The sequence below is a fragment of the Anguilla anguilla genome, chromosome 2 (assembly GCF_013347855.1).
Source record: "Anguilla anguilla isolate fAngAng1 chromosome 2, fAngAng1.pri, whole genome shotgun sequence".
In the NCBI taxonomy this organism is placed as follows: Eukaryota; Metazoa; Chordata; class Actinopteri; order Anguilliformes; family Anguillidae; genus Anguilla; species Anguilla anguilla.
In genome coordinates, this window is record NC_049202.1 from 17484485 (window position 1) to 17507961 (window position 23477).

At 42.7% G+C, this 23477-nt stretch overlaps 1 protein-coding gene across 5 annotated transcripts; it reads right to left on the reverse strand.

Annotated features, from left to right (window-relative positions):
- Window positions 1–346: 346 nt before the first annotated feature.
- Window positions 347–22511, reverse strand: zgc:123010 (uncharacterized protein LOC641500 homolog). Of its 5 annotated transcripts, none has more exons than XM_035406420.1 (16): window positions 22279–22508; window positions 14115–14191; window positions 13918–13998; window positions 13151–13207; window positions 12528–12713; window positions 11674–11799; window positions 10628–10673; window positions 9853–9943; window positions 9215–9356; window positions 8447–8551; window positions 7465–7555; window positions 6938–6971; window positions 5600–5677; window positions 4998–5100; window positions 4684–4814; window positions 347–4009 (listed from the first exon to the last, which is right to left on the reverse strand). In XM_035406420.1, exons 1-16 carry the CDS (start codon window positions 22334–22336, stop codon window positions 3874–3876), a joined length of 1542 nt encoding a protein of 513 aa, XP_035262311.1. In that variant the 5' UTR covers window positions 22337–22508; the 3' UTR covers window positions 347–3873. The 5 variants fall into 5 exon arrangements, with proteins under 5 accessions (XP_035262311.1, XP_035262310.1, XP_035262308.1 ...); XM_035406419.1 differs by having other exon boundaries at window positions 12528–12710; window positions 14115–14194; XM_035406417.1 differs by having other exon boundaries at window positions 14115–14194.
- Window positions 22512–23477: the final 966 nt, after the last annotated feature.

The window sequence follows — 23477 nt, forward strand, 5'->3', positions numbered from 1 at the left end:
TTGCCTCCACGTCTACAAGAACTTTGATTTGTATCAATGCAATGCAAACACTGACGGACACAAGGCCTCCTAGTGGTAGGAGGCAGCTACGTCTCCTTCACTTGCCATGACACACTGGCCCACTTACATCATTCCACTTGCTTATTAATCTGGGTTAAGGGCCTTGTAAAAGACTGGTTACTTTTAAATAAGTCATTGTTTTACAGCATTGCCACCATGTTGATGAGCAACGTATGTGTGCCTTTGAAACTATTTTTAACCAGAAGCATGAAGAATACCACCCACATTGAACTGCACTATGACGACAGGCAGATAAGTGAAAGAACAGAGCAAGACCATGGGAATGGTAATTGTAAAATTGAAAATGTAATGTTTACTGCACTCTTTGGCAGCAACACACAAACTAATTCAGTAACATTTATCACAAGTAGTCATACTTAAGAAAAATATTACAGTGACTACTTTGGTAAACTTTTTCACCCTTAATAATCAATTTATTGACATCTTTGGGGGGGGAATGTGCATTTCCAACAGCCTCTACAGAGTTAAGAGGAGTACAGAGCACAAACAACCAATAAAAAACATCAATGAGTGTTATCAAATTAGAAAATCTAGACAAAAAAGTGAGAGAAACAAGGACCTGAAATAAAGCATAACTTTGAAATTCAGAATTCAAATTCCTTAAATTTGTTAAAATCAGACAAAGAAATCAACACATTTTCTGGCATCTATACTAGTTCCTGAGTGGGCGGGGAAAGGGGTGGGCCAAAATGGCAGGTCCCTTTGGTTAACACTCCTCAAACATAAAAAATGGCCAGTTGGAAAGGCAGCTTTGTTGTCCAAATATCTATAGAACAATTTTCCACAAATTAAAAGTTTTCACCTTTCCAAGTGCATTTTCTCCAAGCAGCCATTTACTTGTATAACTAATGCTTACATTATATATCATTACCGTGTGAATGCTTTGTTAATGAGTAGAAAAATCTAGCTCAATCCTCAAATGTAAATGATACTGGAAACAGTGCCACACCGTTCTCATCCCACCATTCTACTAGCACACAAAACAGTGGAGCAAACATTTTTCACTCTCAAGCCCATCAAAATGTCATGGCCAGAATCAGAGCAAGAACAGACACACCCATGTGGTAAAGTGCAAGGGCGGCTGTCCCAAATTCACTGTCCAGAAATCGTAACTTGATGCTCGAACAGCTGGCTTGACAGAGCAGCCCTCTGAGGGATGGGGGGTGGGGGTGGAATTGCATCGGAGAGGCTGGCAAAAAAGTGCGCCAGGAAAATTTGCTTGGTTTCATTGTTCTCCACCAGACAGCAGCCTTAACTTACACCATCCACTTTCAGCAATTACCAGCTCAACTTCATGCTTAAGTAACTCTGCTGCAGACATTTCCAAACAACCTGAAATTAAAAACACCCCCCATCCCATCCCTAATTGAGGTCTATTACTGTTCATAATTAACTCTAATGTGAAGCCCAGATGAAATAAAAACAAAGTAGAAAGGCCCTCTCTTCATGGCCACTTTATGACAGAAAAAAACAAAATAAATAAAATAAAGCTTTTAGATAGCTGGTGACTCCAGATTAATGTGGGAACAAACATGCAACGATACATTTTAAAAAATCTAAACTTTCTTATTAGAGTGTTCAGTCATCCACTTCAATTTTACACGTCGTAAAGGTGAATGGGTGGAGGCATCACACTATCAGAGACCTTAACTAAAGGCTATGGACAATTCACATAGTTTCAGCAAGCGCAAAAAGCAAGCGGCGAGGACTGGCGTCTTTACAGAAACCCGAGCAGTACGCATAAATGCAATACAAAGCCGTACCGATGCAGTGAGTACGGGGGTCCCTTAGGAGACCTGCACTACTTGGTTTTGTTGCGTATAGTGTGGCTAGTTCACTATCCAGGATTTGGAAGTTCTGGATGTCGAAGCTCCATCCAGGCCAGATCAGCCATACCATCGGGCGCGGCCCTTCTTGCCGACCGTCCGCAAATCCCACGCACCATCGCCCGCTCTTCCCAGACCACATCAGGCGGGAGTGCGACCGGCGGTGCGTTCTGGCCGTGACGACAGCCGCAGCGGACGGTCCCATCGCGGCAACCGCGTTCGCATAAACAGCGTCAGCCACGCGTCGACCGTTTTCCTGAGAGACGACCGTCAGTTCAAAGAAGAGCGGTTAAACCCGCGGTCCAGGCTTCAGAGCGGAAAGTGGCATAAACCCTTCCTGAGAACAATGACCAGGCTGAACTTATCCAGAGAAACAAACAGGTCGAATCAGGACACCGACTGACTCAGGCAGTTTGATATTGCTTTTGAATTTAAAAAAATTTAAAAAACAAACAAGCAAACTTACACAGACATAAAGATTGATTATACATTTTCATAATTAAAGAGTCACTTCTTGTATGACCTGATAAAAAAAAAAAAATTTAATTGATGGACTTGGGAGGTTAACTGCATGAGCCCACAACAGCAATTCAAAAGCCACAAAGAACATAGTGTCTTGGAAGATGGATTCCCATCTGGGGCAAAAATAATTTCATTCAGGTCAGAAGGCTCAGCATTGACTGCTTCCCCTGCTACAAAATATATTATGTAATAGCCTGCCACCTAGTGGGGGAAAGATGTACCATAGCCAAAGGTCTTCCTCCACAAAGGGTCAACTGAAAGAAAATAATTGGAAAGTGCCACATCATAGATGGGTAGAAACAATGTACCGTACTCTCTTCCAGGTTTTCGATAAGAAACACAGGCACCATCAATAACACTACATTTGTGAACCTTTCTCCTTTTCAGTTAACTAATCCAATATACCTGCCTCCAAAGCATCCAATCAAAAGCAAGTTAGGCACACAGGGCACCCCTTCAGGGTGAACATCACTATAAATAAGCAGAGATGTCCTGAAGGTCTGAGTCTGTCTTACAGTAAGTGGTTCACACACGTTTAATTACAGTCCTATAACAGGACATCTCAACTCCGGCCCAGTAGAGCAGCAGTACTGCAGGGTTTCCACTTCAACGAACGACTAACAATCTCAAAACTGGGAAGGGAAGATAAAAACGGACAAGATCTGAGTGACATCAGCGGAATCAGAAGGCTAAATGACTCGTCTAAATTGAAGTCTGCAGCTATACTGGAATTGAGAAACCCTGGAGTGATTCCCTTCTTCTTACGCAATTAAACAAAATAAGTTAATCTTTTAAAAACTAAAACACTGAAAGTATACCAGCAATGCATTTGTGAATACAGTCAGTGGTGCAAATATCAATACGACCGCTTTCCACCTGTGCCAGGGAAACCATTGCTAGGACCTTGCACTTAAGGGGAAGGGCTCACAAGGGAACTCACACTCAAGGCAACAGCACCCTCATGTGGACAGGTGAAGTAAGGAACACTTGGTTTTGGCACAGAGAAGAAAGATTGAGGGGTTAACGGTAATACTAAAAACATCAGCTGAGTGCAAAACTGGAGCCTCTAAACATGGATTCAACTGCCGGCACCATTTCTTATTCCAAGATTGCGGCTGGTTGTTGCATGAAACAGGCCTGCATCTGCTTGAATCTGAGGCAGATTTTTTTTAAACGCACACATACACACACACACACACACACACACACACACACACACACACACACACACACACACACACACACACACACACACATATATACACAAAACAGCTGCAACTGGGGACTTCAAGGCACTTGTAAGTGTCTCTGGGACTTTTCTAGACTGGCCCAGAGGCCAGCTCCTGCACACCCCCCCCCCCCCCTTGTTCATATGGACCCAGCCTCAGCTTTCTCAGTCTCTGTTTTTCTCTGGCCATGCTTGCATGACGAGGCTTCAAAGTTCTCAGGGTTGCCATGGTTTCCGGTCCCGGCCTTGCTGCTCTGGAATGTGTTTGTAGCGACACTTGTCCCCAAAGTGGCAGCCCGTGGTCCTCCAGAAGTAGCACTCATTCCCATTGATGGGACCCTGTCGTCTGGGCCTGTGACAAGAGACAAAGGGGAATAATGAGACTGGGCCCACCTCCCAAGAAGAGAGATACAACCATCACAAGCCAAAGACCAAGTTCCCCAGCCAAGGGAAGCAATTACACTGCTATTTTAGCTAAGGCTGTTGAAGCCACTTTCTGCAGCAGACACACATCACAGACAGCAGATGATCACCTCTACATTCTTAATATTGAACAGTTCTGTGGCTCAACAGCCAGAACAAAAATATTCCAACTTGTTGCATCTTGAAAGTGCCTCTGTCCTTAATTTTCTCATAAATATTCATGAACTGCAATATATCTCCAATTTCTGTAACCCCCCCCGCCAGTAAATTCCAGTCCAATCTCTCTCAAGTGTGACACAATGTACATTATTCACCATGTACCAGGAATAGGAATACAGGAATTTAGCAGACACTCTTATCCAGAGCAACTTACATTGTATCTAGTTATACAGCTGGATATATACTGGAGCAATGCAGGTTAAGTACCTTGCTCAAGGGTACAATGGCAGTGTCCTACCAGGAATCGAACCTGCAACCTTTAGGTTACAAGACCAAATCCTTAGCCATTCTACTACACTGCCGCACCATAAAATACACAGACAAGTGCATATGTGTATGTTCATGGTAAACGTGTGTGTGTGTGTGTATGGGAGATGTAACTACCCAGCAGCAGCAGCCTGTTGTGACACTAAGGGGGCGACACAGGGGGCGGTCCTCAGTGGGGAGGGTGGGGCTCTCAGTGGGCGACGGTCTGGGTAGCGAATCACCAGCCTGGTGTTTTCAATCTCCTTTCCCTGTCGTGGGAAAGCACACAAAAGCAGACACTGACACTGAAAACCTAGACATGACTCACCATGACTGATCTCAGATCAGTGCTTGAAGACACAGTCCCCTGCAGCACACCCTGGTGTGGAGTCAATGGATGATAATGCACAGATAACACACACGTAACGCATTACAGAAAAACCCAATCAGACCTGTAGTGTTTCCAGAGCACGTGCAGCCATGTTCGCGTTCTTGAAGTTGACGAAGGCACAGAAGCGCTCGTGTAGGACACGGATGCTGTCAATCTCCCCACACCTGTAGATGGGGCGGGAGGAGACACGAAAGCTAAAGAGGTTCATATAAACGCACACGAGTAGAGGGGGTTGGAGTGGTGAATAATGTGTGCCTTCGACTAGTTCCAGTAGATTCATTGTCCAACCGTCCAACATTCAGGGCTCTATACTATACACATGTGCTAAAAAAGTTGAAAAATTTAGGAACACAATACTGTGTCCCAATTAGTAGATATTCTCCTGAATAATTTGCCAATGAGCACATATCAATTTTCAACAGCAAATGCTCCTAAAATGGAGGCACTGTAGAGCCCAGACATGAACACAGTGTAATGTATGAGATGAAACTCAGCTACAGTACTACTGGAGAGCTGCCTAACAAAGTTAATCAAATAAAAGGTCAATATTGCCACAACCAGCAGGGGCAGAGAGGGTTGGAATGACAACACAAACAGAAGCTATCCCAACCAGCAGAACATCTTCCCAACAGCATACAGACAAGGGCTATATGTAGAGCCTACGTTTTGAAGAGGTCTCGAAGTTGCTTCTCTGTCAAGTCCACAGTGACATTTCCTACCCACAGAGATGGACAGGGAGCTCTGGAAGGCATGGTTGAGAAAAATTAAATCAGGCTACTTCAGAAATTGCATTGTAGGTGAGAGAACGGTCATTTTTAGATGCATTAGTACTACAATAATTTCTGCTTGCACAAACACAGATGTGCAGAAGCACTTTGCAGTAAATACCAGTCACCAAGACAATAACTTCCAGTTGTGAATGTAGACTACAAGCAGTAGAGTCTGTGAATACGCGTGCTTTCCAGTAGTCTCAACAGATCTGTTAGCAAACAACAGTGTATTATATAAAAAGTTAACGTTTTCAGGGAGTTGGCCTTTTCTCGTTTGAAAAAACTATTTTTCTATTTTCTTTAACATTTTTCACTTCAATTGTATATTTGACCAATGTAACTGATGTCTCCCTGAACTTTCCAAAATGAAAATATTCCCAACAGACCATGGGAACGCACACCACTAGTCATACTTTTGATTAAGGTGGTTCCCATGGTTCCCAATCTCCTAGAAACATTGACATTTCAGTATGATTCTCATTACATTACTGCCATTTGGACTGTAGTCTGGGGAAGTATGGCCATTAGAGACAGTACACTGCAAAATTCAGCTGATTTGAAACAGCTCTGACAAGCTAATTAAGTTATAGAAAAAAGTAAATAGGACAGACTCAGGAAACAAATACTTGCTTTAATGTTTCCATTGGCAGCATAAATGGTAGAATGAGGGGCTGCTGGGTGGCTCAGCCTATTAAGGCACTGCTCTAGTGCATTGATGGGACCCACGGTCTGGGATCAAATCCCAACCTTGCCTGTGCCAAATGTGGCTGGTAGCCCTGCAGGGGGCTGAATATTTGGCAGTAATGTAGTGAAGGGTTAAGGAGGGCTCAGGGGGCTGGGATCCAAGTCTCATCTCTCAGGAGAACCTCCGCTGGTCGATCAGGGTCTGCTTGCTATCGCCGCACATGAAGTAGCTTCCCCATCCGTGCAGGCTTGGCTTGAGGGTGTGCAAAATCTGCTCTAGAGGAGATTTTCTACTCCAAAGGAGTAGTCTTTGTCCATACCCTCCTGACCTGGCTGCAGAGACTGCAGTATGAGCATGGTTGTATATGACTAGGCATACCAAACTAGATGGAATATGTTTTTTAAAAGGCTTGAGCATAGACCTAATCTATAGAGGGTGGACAGAGCTCCTTTGGTTACCCCTCACATTAGCTTCCCCCAAGGCACACACAGGTTACTGTCAGCAAGAGATACTACATTAAATAAAAAACTTTCAGTGTTCACCCACCCTGATTGGTCCTGCAAAGGGTCAAGGTCATCCCCTGAAAAAAAGGAAAATAAGATTGAGCATCAGTAAGAGAAAGACACTGGTGACAGAATGCAGCTTGCAGTGAATTACTATCTTCAATTACTATTACATTACATTACATTACAGGCATTTAGCAGACGCTCTTATCCAGAGAGCGACTTACACAACTTTTACATAGCATTTTACATTGTATCCATTTATACAGCTGGATATATACTGAAGCAATTTCGGTTAAGTACCTTGCTCAAGGGTACAACGGCAGTGTCCTACCCGGGAATCGAACCTGCGACCTTTCGGTTACAAGTCCAGTTCCTTACCCACTGTGCTACACTCCGTACATTCCGTCTATCTTTTTATCTTCAAAATATTCTGCCATGGACTTGTTTGCTTTGGAATGTGTACTCTGTCGCCCTCTAGTAGGGTATGCAAGTGCAGTTCCTCTACTTTCAGATCAGGTTACTCGTTCATTCATAAAATTGATCACATCCTCCTTGCGCTGCACGTACCTTTGGCCACCTCTAGGGAGCTCAGCACAGCCTTAACTGTGGAAAACTTCTTCAGCAGCAACACACTTTGTGGCTCCTCAAACCCCAGCTCCTGACACACACAGATAGAGGAAAACACACATTTAATACATAGTACGTGTATGTAGACACCCAAACATCACACCCTTGTTGAACATCTCATCCCAAAACCATGGGCATTAATAAGGAGTTAGTCTGGACCGCCAGACAGTGAGCCGTGATTCGTCACACCAGAGAACGCGTTTTCACTGTTGCAGAGTCCAATTGCGGTGTGCTTTACACCACTCCAGCCGACCCTTGGCATTGCGCATGGTGATCTTAGGCTTGTGTACGGCTGCTTGGCCGTGAAAACCCATTTCATGAAGCTCCTGGCGAACAGTTCTTGTGCTGACGGCGCTTTCAGAGGCTTCAGGAACTCGGCAGTGAGCGTTGCAAACGAGGACAGATGATTTTTACGTGTTATGGGCTTCAGGACTCTGCGGTCCCGTTCTGTGAGCTTGTGTGGCCTACCACTTTGCGGGCTGAGCTGTTGTTGCTCCTAGACATTTACACTTGACAATAATAGCACATTAGTTGACCTCTAGTTGAGCTCTAGTAGGGTAGATATTTGACAAACTGACTCTTTGGAAATGTGGCAACCTATGACAGTGCCACGTTGAAAGTCACTGAGCTCTTCTGTATGACACGTTTTAATGCCAATGTTTGTCTATGGAGACTGCATGGCTGTATGCTTGATTTTATAGACCTGTTAGCAATGGGCGTGGCCAAAGTAACCAAACCCATGTCCACAAACTTTCGGCCATGTTCTGTATACAATTATACATTAAAATAAACATCATTAGTTGTTACCCACACATTGCACCACCACCACAAAAAAAGAGAAGTTAACCGAAAGAAGAGTCCACGTTTGAATCTATCGAGCTCCACTAACCAGGGACAATGGAAGCCCAGTAGGCACACTTACCACGAGCTGCAGGACTCTGCAGGTGAAAAGATCATTCCGTGCCTCCTCACAGTCATTATCCAGCCTCAGAACCTGCTCCATGGCTTTCTCTGCTTCACGGTACCGCTGGGTATCAAACACACAGAGGTGAAAGGTTAGCCATAGCCATAAGCAACAACAGAGAGGGGTCAATAGGCAAACAGCAAATGCATCAATGTCCAGTAACACAGAGGACACAGACCACAGGTGGCTACAACCAGGCTCAGTAACACAGGGGCCTCACACACTCACAAAAACACGAACACACACGCTTAGTTCCCACTACGCAAAAATGATAATAATTATTGGTGCTTAACTCTAACCAACAGTAAGATTTGTCTAGTTCCAGATGTTGATGTCCTTCTTCACCATTTATAATGTCCTGATGACAGCCTGAAAAATATTCTGTAGTTTCCTTCAAACCCTTTTAAGTTTCATACCTGGAACCAATTTAGGTTGGTACATTTTATATATGGAACAAACTTATTATTGTACTTTTTCAAGAGCTTTAATCTTTCTTATGAGGGGCCCAGAACTGGACATAATACTTTGATAATATGTTTACAAACTTGCACTCAAATATTTTACAAGGGGAAAGATGTCATTTACGTCATGAATCTAACCACAACCCATGAGAACATTTTAAGCCAATTTCAACAAGTGATTGACAACACATGGTAGCTCCAACCAAATACAGGATTCAGTGAAGCGTCACTCTCTCATCACAAACATAGCCCACCAGTAACTCACCTTCAACCCCATAAGTGCACTCCCTTTGCGAAAATAGCCCTTTGGCCAATCAGGGGCCAGCTGGATGGACCGCTCTGCATCAGAGAGAGCCATGGCATATTGATCCAAGCAGGCATAACAGTAGGAGCGATTCCCAAAAAACCTGCCACAGAAACGGAGACACTGATGACAGTTCCCACAAAGCACCCCCCCCCCCAAAATAAAAAAGTACTAACTTATTTTTCCCAGAATCCCCAGATGAAGAAAGCCACAACTGATTATTTCTTTACCACATTAGTCAACGAGGATCTTGTTATATATGGCCGCCATTTCCAATATGTTATGATATTAATTTAATTAATTCCTTTTTAAAAACGTTACGATTTAAAGCTCTGACACCACAAAAGGTGAAAACTGTAAAAGTGTTTAAATACTTTTGCAAGCTACTATATATACAAGTCATGGCTTGGAGGTGACAGGAAGTGTGCTCTGAACCTAACCAAATATGTCAGTCCTGCATACTCGCAAACTAGGCAAGTTGTACTCATTGATATGCAGAACAGTTTGTTCCAGCAACAGCATACAGTATGAATACCTGGAAAAAAGGCTCCACCCCAAAGAGGAAACCATGCTAAGGGAAACCCTGTTAAAGTGGTTACCTGTAATCGTTGGGGATGTAGTGGATTGCCTCTGTAAACTTGCTGATGGCATCAGCATACTGCCCCTTCTGCACCAACCGGATTCCCTTCTCTGCAGAGAAATGACAAAAGTCTAATTCTGAGAAACTGAAAACAAATATTCATGACAGACTGATTAGCCACCCCACCCCCTTCCCCCCCAACAAAATACAAATAAAAAACCACAACCCCAGCCTGCAAAGCCAGTGTGACAATAAGAGCAGTCACAGGGAGAGAGAAAAGGAAGTCATTCCAACAGGTGGCTTTGCTTTATGTGGCATATTCCTGGTGCGGTGACACCAGTGACTCTTCCGGAGTGAGTTTTTCCAAGACTGGGAAACTACTCAAATATCAAAGTACCAAGTCATCTGACCCATATAAAGGCTACCTAAACCTGAGCTTGTTTAAACAAAGTAATTATTCTCTCAGGCAGTGGAGAATAGAATCTCTGAGTGCTTTTTGCTTGCAACAGCGCTGTGGATAAAGCCTTACAACAGACACCCTCTCCACTACCCGTGGCTAGATGGCACTGTACTATACTGTCTGTGTACATGGATTACTCACCATTGCTAACAAAGTTGCAGTATGAATGTGGCTTCTTTAAACAAGTGGGCAGACACCGGCGAGCGTTCAAACTTGTTCAGTGAACAGACTTGTTTCCCCAGCTGTTCACAACTGGCTCCATCTGTGTTTACAAGCCTACCCAGTCCCTCGCCTTCAGGACACGCCCCCTTCGCCAAGGTTACGGCAGACTCACCTGTGAGCGAGGCGCCCTTTTTGGTCACGGCATCCGCCATGGTCTCCTGAAACAGCACCAGGTTACCACATCACAGTGCGAGGAAAATATGTTTGCTTAGCAAAAATCCTAACAATCCCCGACACCCCCAACACGCCCACTTACCCCTAGGGAGCCAAACAGACAGTCTAAACGCGCAGCAAAGACATGTCAGACATGGCCTTATGGCAGCGTAACGAGGCTGGCTGACAGCGCTGTTTGTTCACAATGAGCAAAGGATATTCCAAGAACTGTTTATCTGGCTTTAAGCCCCATTCTTTACTGATGAATCAGCTGCTGCAGTTTTAACCACCGCATCAAATGTCTGAGAAGCATTTGTGTTTAAAGCTCAGGTGGAAGACTTGAGCCGGCCACAAATGCAGCACAGAGCCTGAAGTATTTGGCTGCTCGGTCAACAGCACCACTGGTTAAAGGCATACTATGCAGGAGTATAATATTTTACCTTGAAAATATTATAAAATAACCGTGCTCAGTCATATCTATGATGCACTGGCTCTGTCTTCTGGCACATTTTCAGAATCTGTGGTTCTCTGCCTGTATTTCTTCTTCTAAGATGTGTTTGGGACATTTCTGGGCTTGACGCTCTTTTCTGTGTGGGGAGGGGTGGGTGTGGCTTGTGGAGATCAGGGATCAGGTTTCAGCGGAGCATTTGTAGCTAGCTACCTACTGCAATGGTGGAAATGCAGAAACGCAAGCACAGCGAAGCGAAATAACAAGCTAACAGTTCGAAAACTAGAGTCAACCTTGGAATTGCTTTTCTTTGATGGCCACAGATATCGAAAAGTGGAGATATAAAAATAAAAAGGTATGAAAATGGATACAAAATACAAAACGGAGGTGGACGGGCAGAGTTGAAGATGAAGGAAGAGACTTCTTTGATTGTAAACACAGGATCCACAGCAAAGCTAAAAATCCAGCATAGTATGCCTTTAAACCCTTTCTTGATGCTACTCCTTAGGCACAACATGGGGGAGTGGGAATGGACAAGGAAGGGATGCGGTGCTAACCTCCCCGGTTCTGGCCTCATTCTCCTTGTTCTCCTTGGACCCAGAACCCGACTTGGTTCTGCCCTTGGGTCGGATGTGACTGGCGGCATTCGCGACGAAGGCACTGCTGACATCCCACTCTGGCTCCTGCCCAGAAAAGGGAGAATCCAGTAAGAAGGGGGGCTGTCAGTTCACCAAACAAGCTTTAGAAACAAACTAAACACAGTACATTTATAATATTATTATTTTGCACCTAGAACACCAAAAATGGCCATGTTGTGCCTGTGAGTGAACCAGTCACTCATATTTCCCTATAGGGAATAATGAAGTGTCACATGACTTGATTTGTCTTGAGAAGGGTTACTGCTGGCATTATGGGGGTAAAGCACCTTAGTACTGTTACTGTTACATGTGGCATTAAGGCCTCCAACCTCAGGTGATGCATTTCAGAACACGAGGTGCTTTACTGAGTAATTATACAGTACGGTCCATTTTGGAGCTTTCCGTTAGAAGTACACTTAAATACCTTGGTTATGTTCACAATTTAAAAAATGAGCTTTAGGGAAACGTTCAGTGATAAATAAAATAAAACTATGTAGGGGCCTTGAATTTTTATGGAATTGCCTACTTCAAATGCCAGTTGGGAGGTAGACCAAAAATATTTTTAATCAGGACAAGGTGCAACAGCACCCTTGGTCAAAGTAGGTAAATGCATTATTTACTGTATTAGATCAAAAATGCATGTTCATAAATAATCTACACTGCAGCTAGAATTTAACCAAGCAAAATAAATAATTAGAAGGTTATACAGAAAAACTGAAGATGATGTATGGGCCAAAGTCCTCATCATCATCATCATCATAACCACCACCTACCTCCTCACAGGAGCTCAGCTGTGCGGTTTGGTTGCTTTGGTTCCCAAAAGCAACGAGCAGGGGGGCGGTCCTGTCTTTGCAGTACTGAACAGCGACCTGCTCCTCCTCTACCACCTCCTCTTCCTCATCATTCTCGCTCTCCTCGCTCTCCAGCTCTGTGTGGCCCTCCTTGTCCTCGGTGCCCTGCTCCAGATGAAACGGCTCCATATCACACTGAGACACTGGAGCCCCAGCCACAGCAACCATGTCTCCTCCTCCCTCCTTCAGGCTAGTATGTACACATGACATGACTACATACAATTAAGCGTTTTTAAATGGGTGGCAGCATAGCATAACGGTTAGGGAACTGAGCTTGCAACCAAGGTGTAGCACTGCCGTTGTACCATAGAGCAAGGTGCTTAACCAGAATTGCTTCAGTATGTACCCAGATGTATAAACAGATTGCATGACAAAGAATCTGGATCACAACATTGAAAGAACACTCGTTTTGTCTTACAATTGCACTCATATTAATTATAATAAACAGATTATAAATCGCACATCATACATTTGATATCCCTCTAACTCTCCCCCGTTTTTTCTCTTCCCTACCCCCAACCCATCTCTCACTCAAACCCCTTTACCTCCTCAGCACTCTCATTCTTTTCCACTCTCTCCATCTTCTTCCTCTCTCGCTGACGCTGAAAAAATGAGAAGCAGGGCCCATTTGAAAGCAAAAGCATCCAATAAATAAGGTTTAAACCTTAAACCCAGAAAAACTTTATATTGCCCTCCAATGCTAATCAATCACCTTTGTCGTCAGTACTGTTCAGCAGCAGCAACCCACCCAGGATTTGAACCTACGACCTCCTGTCCTGTGCACCTTATAATCCCCGCCCTGTCTCACAGTGTCCAGGCCACATAAACATGCCCCAGGTTAGCCGGCTGAATGATCCCTCTCTCCTCACTTCAGCCCACATGTGATGAGAGTTCTGGCTCCAAACCGCTGCTGTACATCACCAAGGTGGGTGATACGCATTGAGGGAGGCTGAGGTGAGTTCAGCTTTCATTCTCAACTTGAACGTACTTTGAGATCATGAAAAGCATTATATAAATGAAATCTATCAGTAGCAGTATTCTATCAGTATCAGAAATCTAACTAGTAGTATTACTAGTAGTTGTACTAGCTGTAGTAGTAGTATTAGTACTATACTGGTAATAGTAGTAATACCAGTAGTAGTTCTTGTAGTAGTACTAGTACTATAGTAGTAGTAATAGTACTAGTACTACTAGAAGTATTTCTTGTAGTAGTATTAATAGAAGTAGCAGTAATCGTAGTAGTCATAATAGTAGTAGTACTAGTAGTAGAACTAATACTATAGTAGTAGTAGTTGTAGTAGTATGGGCTTACCTTCCTCTTAGCTCTACGTCTCTCTGCCCTCCGTCTGGCCCGCTCCTCCTCACTGAGCCCCTCCTCCCCATTCAGGATATCCTATAAAAGGAGGCAGTCAGAGCCACAGGCCTAAGCCGGTTGGGCACAGACGTCCACAGTAGCAACCAAACCTCAATCTCAGCTGCATTATCATCATATATCATCATACACCATACCTGAGAGAGCAAATCATCTTGGGAATTCTGAGCACGGACCCCACACTCCATCTCCTCCTGTTGCTGCTCACCAGGGCCTTCTGGGAAAGCGAGATGCTCGTCACACACTGATGATGGCAGAGGCAGGTCACAGGCCTCTGAATAACATCAGACAACTACGGCGATGCTTCTGACCAATCAAAGAGGGCAGTGAAAACAAACAGATTATGTGAAAGTGACCACAAAGCAAAAGCTAAATATCACTGTTAAAAAATCATCCTGGCCCTCATCTTTACAGTAACTGAGCTTGTGCAACAGTACGAGCTGAAAACATATTTAATAATGCAAACCAGGAAAAACTGCCACAAAATAGAGTAAATGGGTCTCCACATTCAACAACTTCAAATTTGTTTTAAAGATTCAGCTTTCAATTAATTTGAAAAATGTCATGTACCTGTTTGATCGTGAGTGTAACTGGCAAGACACCTGCTAGTAATATCAGCACACTTGTACGGCACAACTTAGTAAAAGGCAAATTACCTCAAGCCAGTTGAAAAGAAAGATGGACAATTTACTTTTCTGAACTTGAGAAACTAGGACTTTTCCAGGACCGTGAGCTGTGAGAAATTCAATGACTGTTCCACTAGTCACTAGTGACAACTGATTTTCTTTGGAAAGGAGTAAAGAAAAATGTGACAGCTGCATTATACCATCCACCTCTATAGTGGTGGGGCAGACTGTGGAGAGGGGGAGGGGAGTATGGTCTCACAAAATTCATTTAGGGGGAATCCTTGTGACAACTGCAGCAGTTAACAGTCTGGTTACAATCTTGCTGTAGGCCTGGTGTTATCTACCTCTGCTCTGCTGGATGACGCAATGCTCTCAGTGTGCAGAGACGCAATGTGATTACACTCTGGCTGGCTGGACGCAATACTGTATGATTCTGCAGGAGTTTGGACTGGAGGGTTTCTATGCAAAACAACTGTTTAATCCCCATTCTTTCCTTTTATCCCAAATGGTAGGCCACAGCAGTAGACCCTGAGAGAAACATGTTGCATGAGTTCAGGAGGGTACACATTACCGTGGGAGTCCACTGAAATGTATGCGGCCTGTCTGTTCAGGACAAATAAACTATCTATCTATCTATCTATCTACACGCTACCATGGGACTCCCCTGAAATGCATGCAGCCAGTCAGTTCAGGAGGGTACACGCTACCATGGGACTCCCCTGAAATGCATGCAGCCAGAAGCCACTGCTGTTCACTCTACAATCCACCTGTTGAGCTGTGTAATAACTGCAGAGAGGCAGGCAGACCGCAGAAGAGCAATCAACCAACCAAATTGGCACAGGCAGGATTAGATCCAAACTGTAGTGTCACCATGATTAAATCAAGCGTGCAAATCAATACGCCACAACATCATAAATAGGACAACTATCTGTGTAACTTACAAGGACATAAACTGATTTCAGACTTCTGCGACTACTGACAGTACAAGAAGCTCCTATTCCAGTTGTGGATGAGGTGGAAAGAAGAACTAACAAGCAACTCCAAAGGTAGTTGGGAGTCCCTCTAAGCATCACATCAGTATGGCTCTCCATAAGATTTGGCCACCTACAGCTCCCACTGTCTTCTGTGATAGAAGAATTCAAGGTGGAAAAGTGAAGGGTTGTGATGACAATCAAGGCATCCAGGGATGACCTTGTCAGAGGTACGGGAGTCACAACAAGATCAGACTGCAAGTGGGCAGCAAATGTAGCAGGTGGTCAGGTGGAAAGTGTGCTGAAGCTGCAGGACGTCATTGGAAACCCATTCACAGAAAGACAAGGACTTGGAAACTCCCACATGCAGCAATGGGGAAAGGTAGACATGAGGGACTGGAGAGCCATGAAACAAGCTGAAGTATGGAATCTAGTGGAGGAGGAACAAAGATGAGGAGCTTGGATCTCAAGCAGCCAGGACAACAGGGACCTCCCCAAGAGGAAGATATCATAGGCGAAATAATGGAGGTTGCAGCCCTTCCATACATCTTTCCTGCTGCTATGACCAACAAATCTGAACAGGTGGGACAAGAGAAAGTGAAACCTGCACAGGTGGAGCAGGAGAGATGCAAATAACACCAGAACAATAAAAAACCAACAAAAATAAACAAATTTGTCAGGGGGGTAGAGACAAAATTTTGTATAAAATAACCAAGATCAACTTGCTGCATAAGGCTCAATCATGGGAAAAGAGGGTGGACCTGGGGGAAAAGCTGCAGTTTCCCCAAGTTGTTCAAACAACCCTGAGGCCAGATGTGGTCATTTGGTCTGAAGAGGCCAGAAGAATTATCCTGATAGACTTGACAATTCCATGGAAGGAGGCCTGCACCCAAGACTCAGAGGGAAAGTGCAATAAATACCGAGACTTGGTACAGGACCGCAGTGACAAGGGTTGGCAAAAATAGCTGTTCCTGGTTGAGGTAAGCCACAGAGAATTCCCTGAGAAGTGTGTGTAGGGAATGCTAACAGCCATTGGAATAGATGGGAGGGTAAGGACGACAGGCTGGGGAAGGCAGAAGAAAGAGTTGTGCTGGTTGTGGAATATGAGGGATGAGTTGAACTAGAAACAGGAGAAGATGGGCAGAAATTTGGCCACCACTGCTTTCCTGCAAACTAGACTGGATTACGGTTGAGGGTCGAAAGTTGGACACCATCTAATCTAATGACAAACTCCTGGCTTAGGCAACAGTTATGTGACTATACGTAAAGCATCCTTTGAGTATTTACTCCATTCAATCTGAAACCAATATTCCATTTACTGCTGCTGAAACTCATGGTTTGAGTCTCAGCAGCAGTAATGTGTAGATATGTAGCGTTTCAAATTTTGGAGCAAGGTCCATGAGAGGGAACTGCATCAAATCTGATCCGGTTTTGGATCAAATTTGGACCATGCCAGCGCCGACTGTGGTCGGTAGCTCCAAATGGAAATGCATGATTGCCGATTGTGTTGCCCTGGTTAGGAGAGGGTTCAGTCAATAAGGGGTCTGCATCTCATTGCTCTCTAGTGACCCCAGCTGGTCAATCAGTGTGCCCGTAGACTGTATGTCAAAGCCGTGTATGGCAGGTCTTCCTATGACTCCACTCTAAGTGAGCTTAGCTACAGTGGAAATAAGAAGATTGGCAACACCACGTGTTTTGGAGGAAAACAGCAGGTGTCTACACTCTCCCGAATTGGCAGTGGGATTCACGCATTAACACAGTAATTGGACATTCCAATTTAAGGTGGGAACTGAATATGTATAGCCCCATATTGGGTACCAAATATTTTTTAAAAGGCAAATGGCTGTAGAAGACAACACTTAATTCAACAAAAACACAATTTTATAAACCCCCAGAGAGAATCGCATGTTAGTACACAAGGCCTGAGGTGCTTACTCCTGGAAACTGGAGTCAGTAAGTCCAACTTCCCCACTCCAGTCATACCAAAGACTTTCAAAATAGACCCCAAGCCACTCTCCAAGGCATTCTGCATGTGAGAGGAATACGATTAATGGCCAAAGGATGGGTTACTGTATTGTCCAGTGGGCATAATTACACATCTCTGTTTGACCCCAAGGCCCAACTAAGCCCAAGCATGTTTTCTGTTACTGAGACCCTTGGGATAAATACATGTATATACATGCTCATATTAGGTTTCCAACAGAAACCATATGCCCCCTAACACATTGGGAAAGGTTTAGGCTACAGGAATTCAATGAGCAAGAGAAGATGGTTTTTATTGCTTTGTACAATGAAGACAGTAATAAAAACCATTTGCACAAATGGATCTACTCAAACATATATGAGAAAAAAGGCGAGAGGGATCAACATGTTTTACACCAGTGTCTCTGAAGACTTAAAAGTCAGTCAGACATTTCCCAGGTTTCTTGTTGTATTACTTCATGAACATAACACCGTGTGAGCCTTATGCAAAGAACACACAGCATCAAATCTTAGCCTTCCCAAAGTCAGAAAATATATTTCATACCGCTTATATAAGCAGAACTTTTTTAAATAAACTGTCTGTAAAAGAAAGAAACCCATCTGAGAAAGCTCGTCCTTCAGTTTTTAACAAAAGTTTAAATTCCATTTAAATTTTTCTAATTACGTCAGAAAAAATACCGCAAAAGCAACATTCAGTTCTCTCCCTCACTGGTTCAAATGCAAAATGTTACATTCAGACAGACGGCAGAAAGAAAAAAATAGTGAGACACAGGAGAGTGAACTGTTCTTCCAGAGGAAAGGTTCACACTTCTATTGAACTTAACCTTGAGAAAAAAGTTATTTTCATGAGAACACACAACCCACTGCCAAAATGTGACATGACAAAATATGCACTGCCTTAACAGAAGTAAAGCAACACTGCACAAAAAAATAATTTGGTGCTTCCATTTGTACACCAGTACACGTGTTGACTTTCTAGAATTACAATATAAAACTGTCAGCATATCATACAATTCCACAGATGAAGCCAGTATACCATAATATTACAATCTTTAGCATAGTGCAAGCCTTTTAGAAATGTAGTCACAACAGTAACTGCACAACATTTCTATTTAAAACTTGAACAGAATGGAATAAAGGACATAAGGTAGCACATTGCCTTTCATGAAATCTTTTCTTTCATTAAAACAAATGTTTCATTGTGTTATTGTGAATCAGTTGAACCTCCGTACTGAAAAGCATACTGCAAAAAACAATTATTATCATTCTTATTCTTAATACCATAATCATTTGGCATTCAAAATAGTACAGGCAGGATCATGTCCCCATTTCTATGAGGACCATACAGAACTAACTGTTCGTTCATCCAGTACTTCTCTCATCTCTGTCAGAATTTCATACCTCAGCATGAGAACAAACTACAGCCAAGATTAAAATGAAATTCTACCTGTCACTAAAGATGTGGGTAAACATTGCAAAAGACAAAAATAAAATCAGAGTTTTTGTTTTGTGAGGTCAAAGGGTAGATATCAAAAACATCTGCTTGTCTAGGCCACTCCCCAAGGCCAGCAACATAGCCAGTCCCTTTCAGTACAGACAACCCACAATTTAACAGAGATGTTTCAAACCCTCAATAATAGGCTCCTTTCACTAGTGGACACTTTTAATGCAGTCTGGGCACTGAAACTTGATTCACACAAGAGTAAGCCAACAGCATCTCCTTGTTATTTAATTAACACTAAATGACTGTTGACAAAGTATTCAGAAATTGTGCATGGGAGAAACAAGATATTTTCTTGGACTGGTTCAAACATGCTGTATACTACCATGATGTTCTAACTGCATTTTAAAAAATAATGAAGTACTATAAGAATATTGCAGCATATACCATAATACATATGAATAACTCACTACAACATGTGAATAACTCATCCCAACCAGTGTCAGTGCACAAACAGAAACCACATGGCACTGAGCCAATAACTGTAAATTCCAGATTACACATTCTGACAAAGAGAGAAAGAGAAAGAGAAAGAGAGCCAGAGCAAAACAGAAGCAGCTAAAGTAAATGCAAAGCAGATGCCTCTTCCTATCTCTGAGAAGGAAAAATCCCAGTGACTGCCATAAAGAGAGAAAGAAATAAACAAAGAAACAAACAACCTTTCGAGGAGGATGGATCTGCATTCCTTTACTGTAATGCCATCATCTCTGTGGCATAACACAGCCACATCACAGACTGCTGCATAATGTTCCCCAAACAGAAACACATACTCTCAAATGACTTCCAAAACAGAACTCCCCTGCTGATGTGTGGTGACCATTCAGGAGCAAAATGGCTGCCATGCATCAGCCACAACAACAGACACCAACCTGGCTGATGCATTGTGGTGGTTGAGGTGACTTACGGTGTGTAACCCTAACCCACTACAAAGTACTTTCAGATGCAATGTAAAACACTTCCAGGTTAAATCTTATGTAATGTATTATTATTATAATAATAATAATAATAATAATAATAATAATAATAATAATAATAACTGAGACTGTGTGATTTATGGCCAGATCTGTAGGTTGGCCTGCAAGGACTCCGGTAACTGACAGGACAGTAGCCTTGAAAAGCATAGTAGAGGACCAAAGGCAGGGCAACCACATGGCACAGAGACCAGGGACTATAATGGAATCTGCCTTTTAACATTTCTCAGTGAAACTGGCACGTTGGCATGGGGGAAATGCCTCATACGTCTATGCTGAGCTGTACATTACAAATCCAGTCTCACTACAGAACATACAAGCAGATGTTACGCCATCAACAAAACAGTCATTAACACACTAACACACCTTTTCATTACACTCCCCAAAGCGGAACGAACAAGAATGAGAGGAGGTTCAATTTGACTAGCTGGAGTGAAAGCTGGACCCAGCAAGAACAAAGGCTGACTAGGTGCAGGGCTGGCTTCCCAGCACACCCAGCGCCAATGGAAGGAGCTATCAAAGTAACATTTATGGTGCGCTGGAGTAAACCACATTATCGGTTTTCCCGAAACCGAAGACAGCCTCGGGGTTGCCCTCTTCCAATGGCTGACCCCACTAGCCTTTAGCCACACCCTTCAGCAAGAGCTGGAAAAGAACAAAAATACATGAAGACAGCATGTGTCACTAATTTCCCCTCCCCCTTCCCAAATTGTAGAAGATTTCACACCCGGAACCAACGGGCCTTTTCTATTTTTAATATAACCAGGGTCTCTATACAAGCATATGATGCCTTAATGACTCTTCAGTCAGTTCAGGTAGGAGCACTGAGAAAAAAATACAATAAAAAGTAATAATAATAATAATAAGTACTAGATAAATATGAATTAATGAATTACCACGATGTGATTAATCTAAACTGACATACTTTCAACATGTCCCCCCCCCCTTTTTTTTTTTTTTTTACATGCTAGTGCACCATTTACAGAATATTAAAAGACTATGCAATAAAAGCAAACACATAATATTTTCTTACATTTTGTAACTAAAACATTTACATGAAAGAGCACTGCATTTCGGAGGAATGGAGAACTGGCTTGGGAAAAGTCCCAAAAGCTAAGATCTTTACTATATTTGAGCTGAATGTAAAGAGAAAATCCAAAAGACAAACATTCTTGTTTTGCATGTTGAATACAAATGTAGGATTCAAACTGTAATATCTTCAATTTAATCAACAATAACTTTCACCAGCCATGACATAACATGTTGCTACAGCCTAGTCTCTTGCGCCAGGAATCCATCACAATGGGCCATGGAATTCATCCCTTCCGCTCTGTTTTACTAAAATCGTAGCCTTAAGTAATGAACAACTGATGCAATAATTACTATTTCAAAAAAGGAAAGAAACCGAAACCACATAAAAGGACCTTAAGCTTAGGGCATGCGAAACCAAAACAACGTAAAAGTAACCATACCACAATGTTAGCAAGTTCAGCAGTGAAAATGGAATCTCAATAAAACAGTTGTGGATGCACGAAGCAGTGAGACTTCAAGAGACTCACTCTTGAAGGTAAAAATATGTGGACCCTGGGACACACGAAGACCGCCGAACCAGAATCCCCACCAACAAACGTGTCACTTCCAGAACAATTCTTGAATTAGCTGCCTGATTGCAACGTAGCCTGATACTGACTAATGCACCAGAGAACCGAAAGCACGTATAGACAATTTCTGGTATTTTTCTTGACAATCCATATTCCCATCAGATTTACATTCCATGGGCTATAATCTAAAAAGAAAGAGTCACTGGGGGGTTCTCTTTTGGGCTAAATTACTTCATTTTTAGAACACAGCATAGTTTGTCTATTTATGACAATGCTGAATACATAGAGCTTTTGAGGTTCACTCACGAGTCCAAAAGTATGCAATTGTAAATATAACTTTTCGGTCACGTGGTTGAACATAAACACTAAATGCTTCGCTGTGGCTAGCAAGCCACCTAGCTAAATAACTATAAATGAATAGCCTATAATTGCGTCGTGTCGCTTAATTGTATTCCCTTCGAGACTAAACAGTAACATGCGAGATACAAAATTGCAACAATGTTCAATCAAATCAAACGCAAACCGATCTTCAAGAACAAAAAAGTTGTGCATTGTTTAGCCAACACTACGGCAAATTGGGAAGGTACGGACCGCCCAAGCGACAAAGAACTTGACAGTTTTTAAAAGTTTACCAGAAGCATTACTTACCGCTTATTATTCCCAAGAATCTGCAAATGTTTTTGGTGAATCTCATCAGAGCGACCATCCAGCATTATTGGTTCAAGTGAAACTTGATTTTAAAGTATGTCTGTTCGCTACATTTACGCAAAGACACGCCGGGTACACGGCATAACACGAAGTTAACGTCAGATATCATAGGGAATCTCAGTTGTTCCTCCGCTTCCTGAGACCGTCAAACAGTCGGCATATTTGGCTTTAACGCCACCCATCAACGTCTTAAAGGGGCCCAAACCAGCGCGCTATTTCACAATCGCAAGACGGTATGATTTACCACAGTCATATGAAGACACACTTTTTAGTGACTTTTTGCTGGGACATACAATGCACATAAAACTAACTGCGGTGGTGATCACACAATAATACTAAAATACCTACATTTTAAAAGCTACGGAATTCGTACTCGCCGCAGAATAGACTGTAGAACAACTGTTTAAATTTAAACGCGTGAGTTTAGATTGGCCCTTAACACCAGAGTCTGAGACAACGTGTGAGATATATGATTACTGCCAAGACCAAAATTACAGAGATTGTACCAAGTGATAAAAAATATTTGAGCTAAATATGATCATCACAATAACTAGGCTACTTAACTGTCCTAGCATGCATGTGCTCTCAGCCCACATAAGCTTCTGTTGTGGAGGGATGGGAACAGTGGCATGTTGAAAGCATTTTCTTAAGTTACATACTGAATTTTGGTTCTTGTCAGACTCAGATGGCAAATGCGACAGTGTTATCCTGCCAAACACATGCACATATATAAGGTATGGATTAATCTCATATCACACATCACAGAACAATAATAAATGCATAATATGACAAGTGTCACAGCAAACTATATTGACTTAATTATATCTGTGGATTTTGCACAACTATGCATGTTTTACAAGAAATATCTTTCTAAACCTTTTGAAAAGAACAGATTAATCTAAAATGATATCTTTATGAAAAGTTAATCTTTCTGATCTTCTTGTTTTAGCCTAACACTATGATACCTGGTTCAACTAGTTAGCTAAGAATGGTCTTCAATCAAGACCTAGATGAGTAGAATCAGGTGTCTTAATACTGCTAGGCTAAAACAAAAACCTGAACCCACACCGGCCATTTTTGGATAGGATTGGACACTCCAGGCTTTAATAGAGTCACCTCATCTTATCTGGATCTGCACA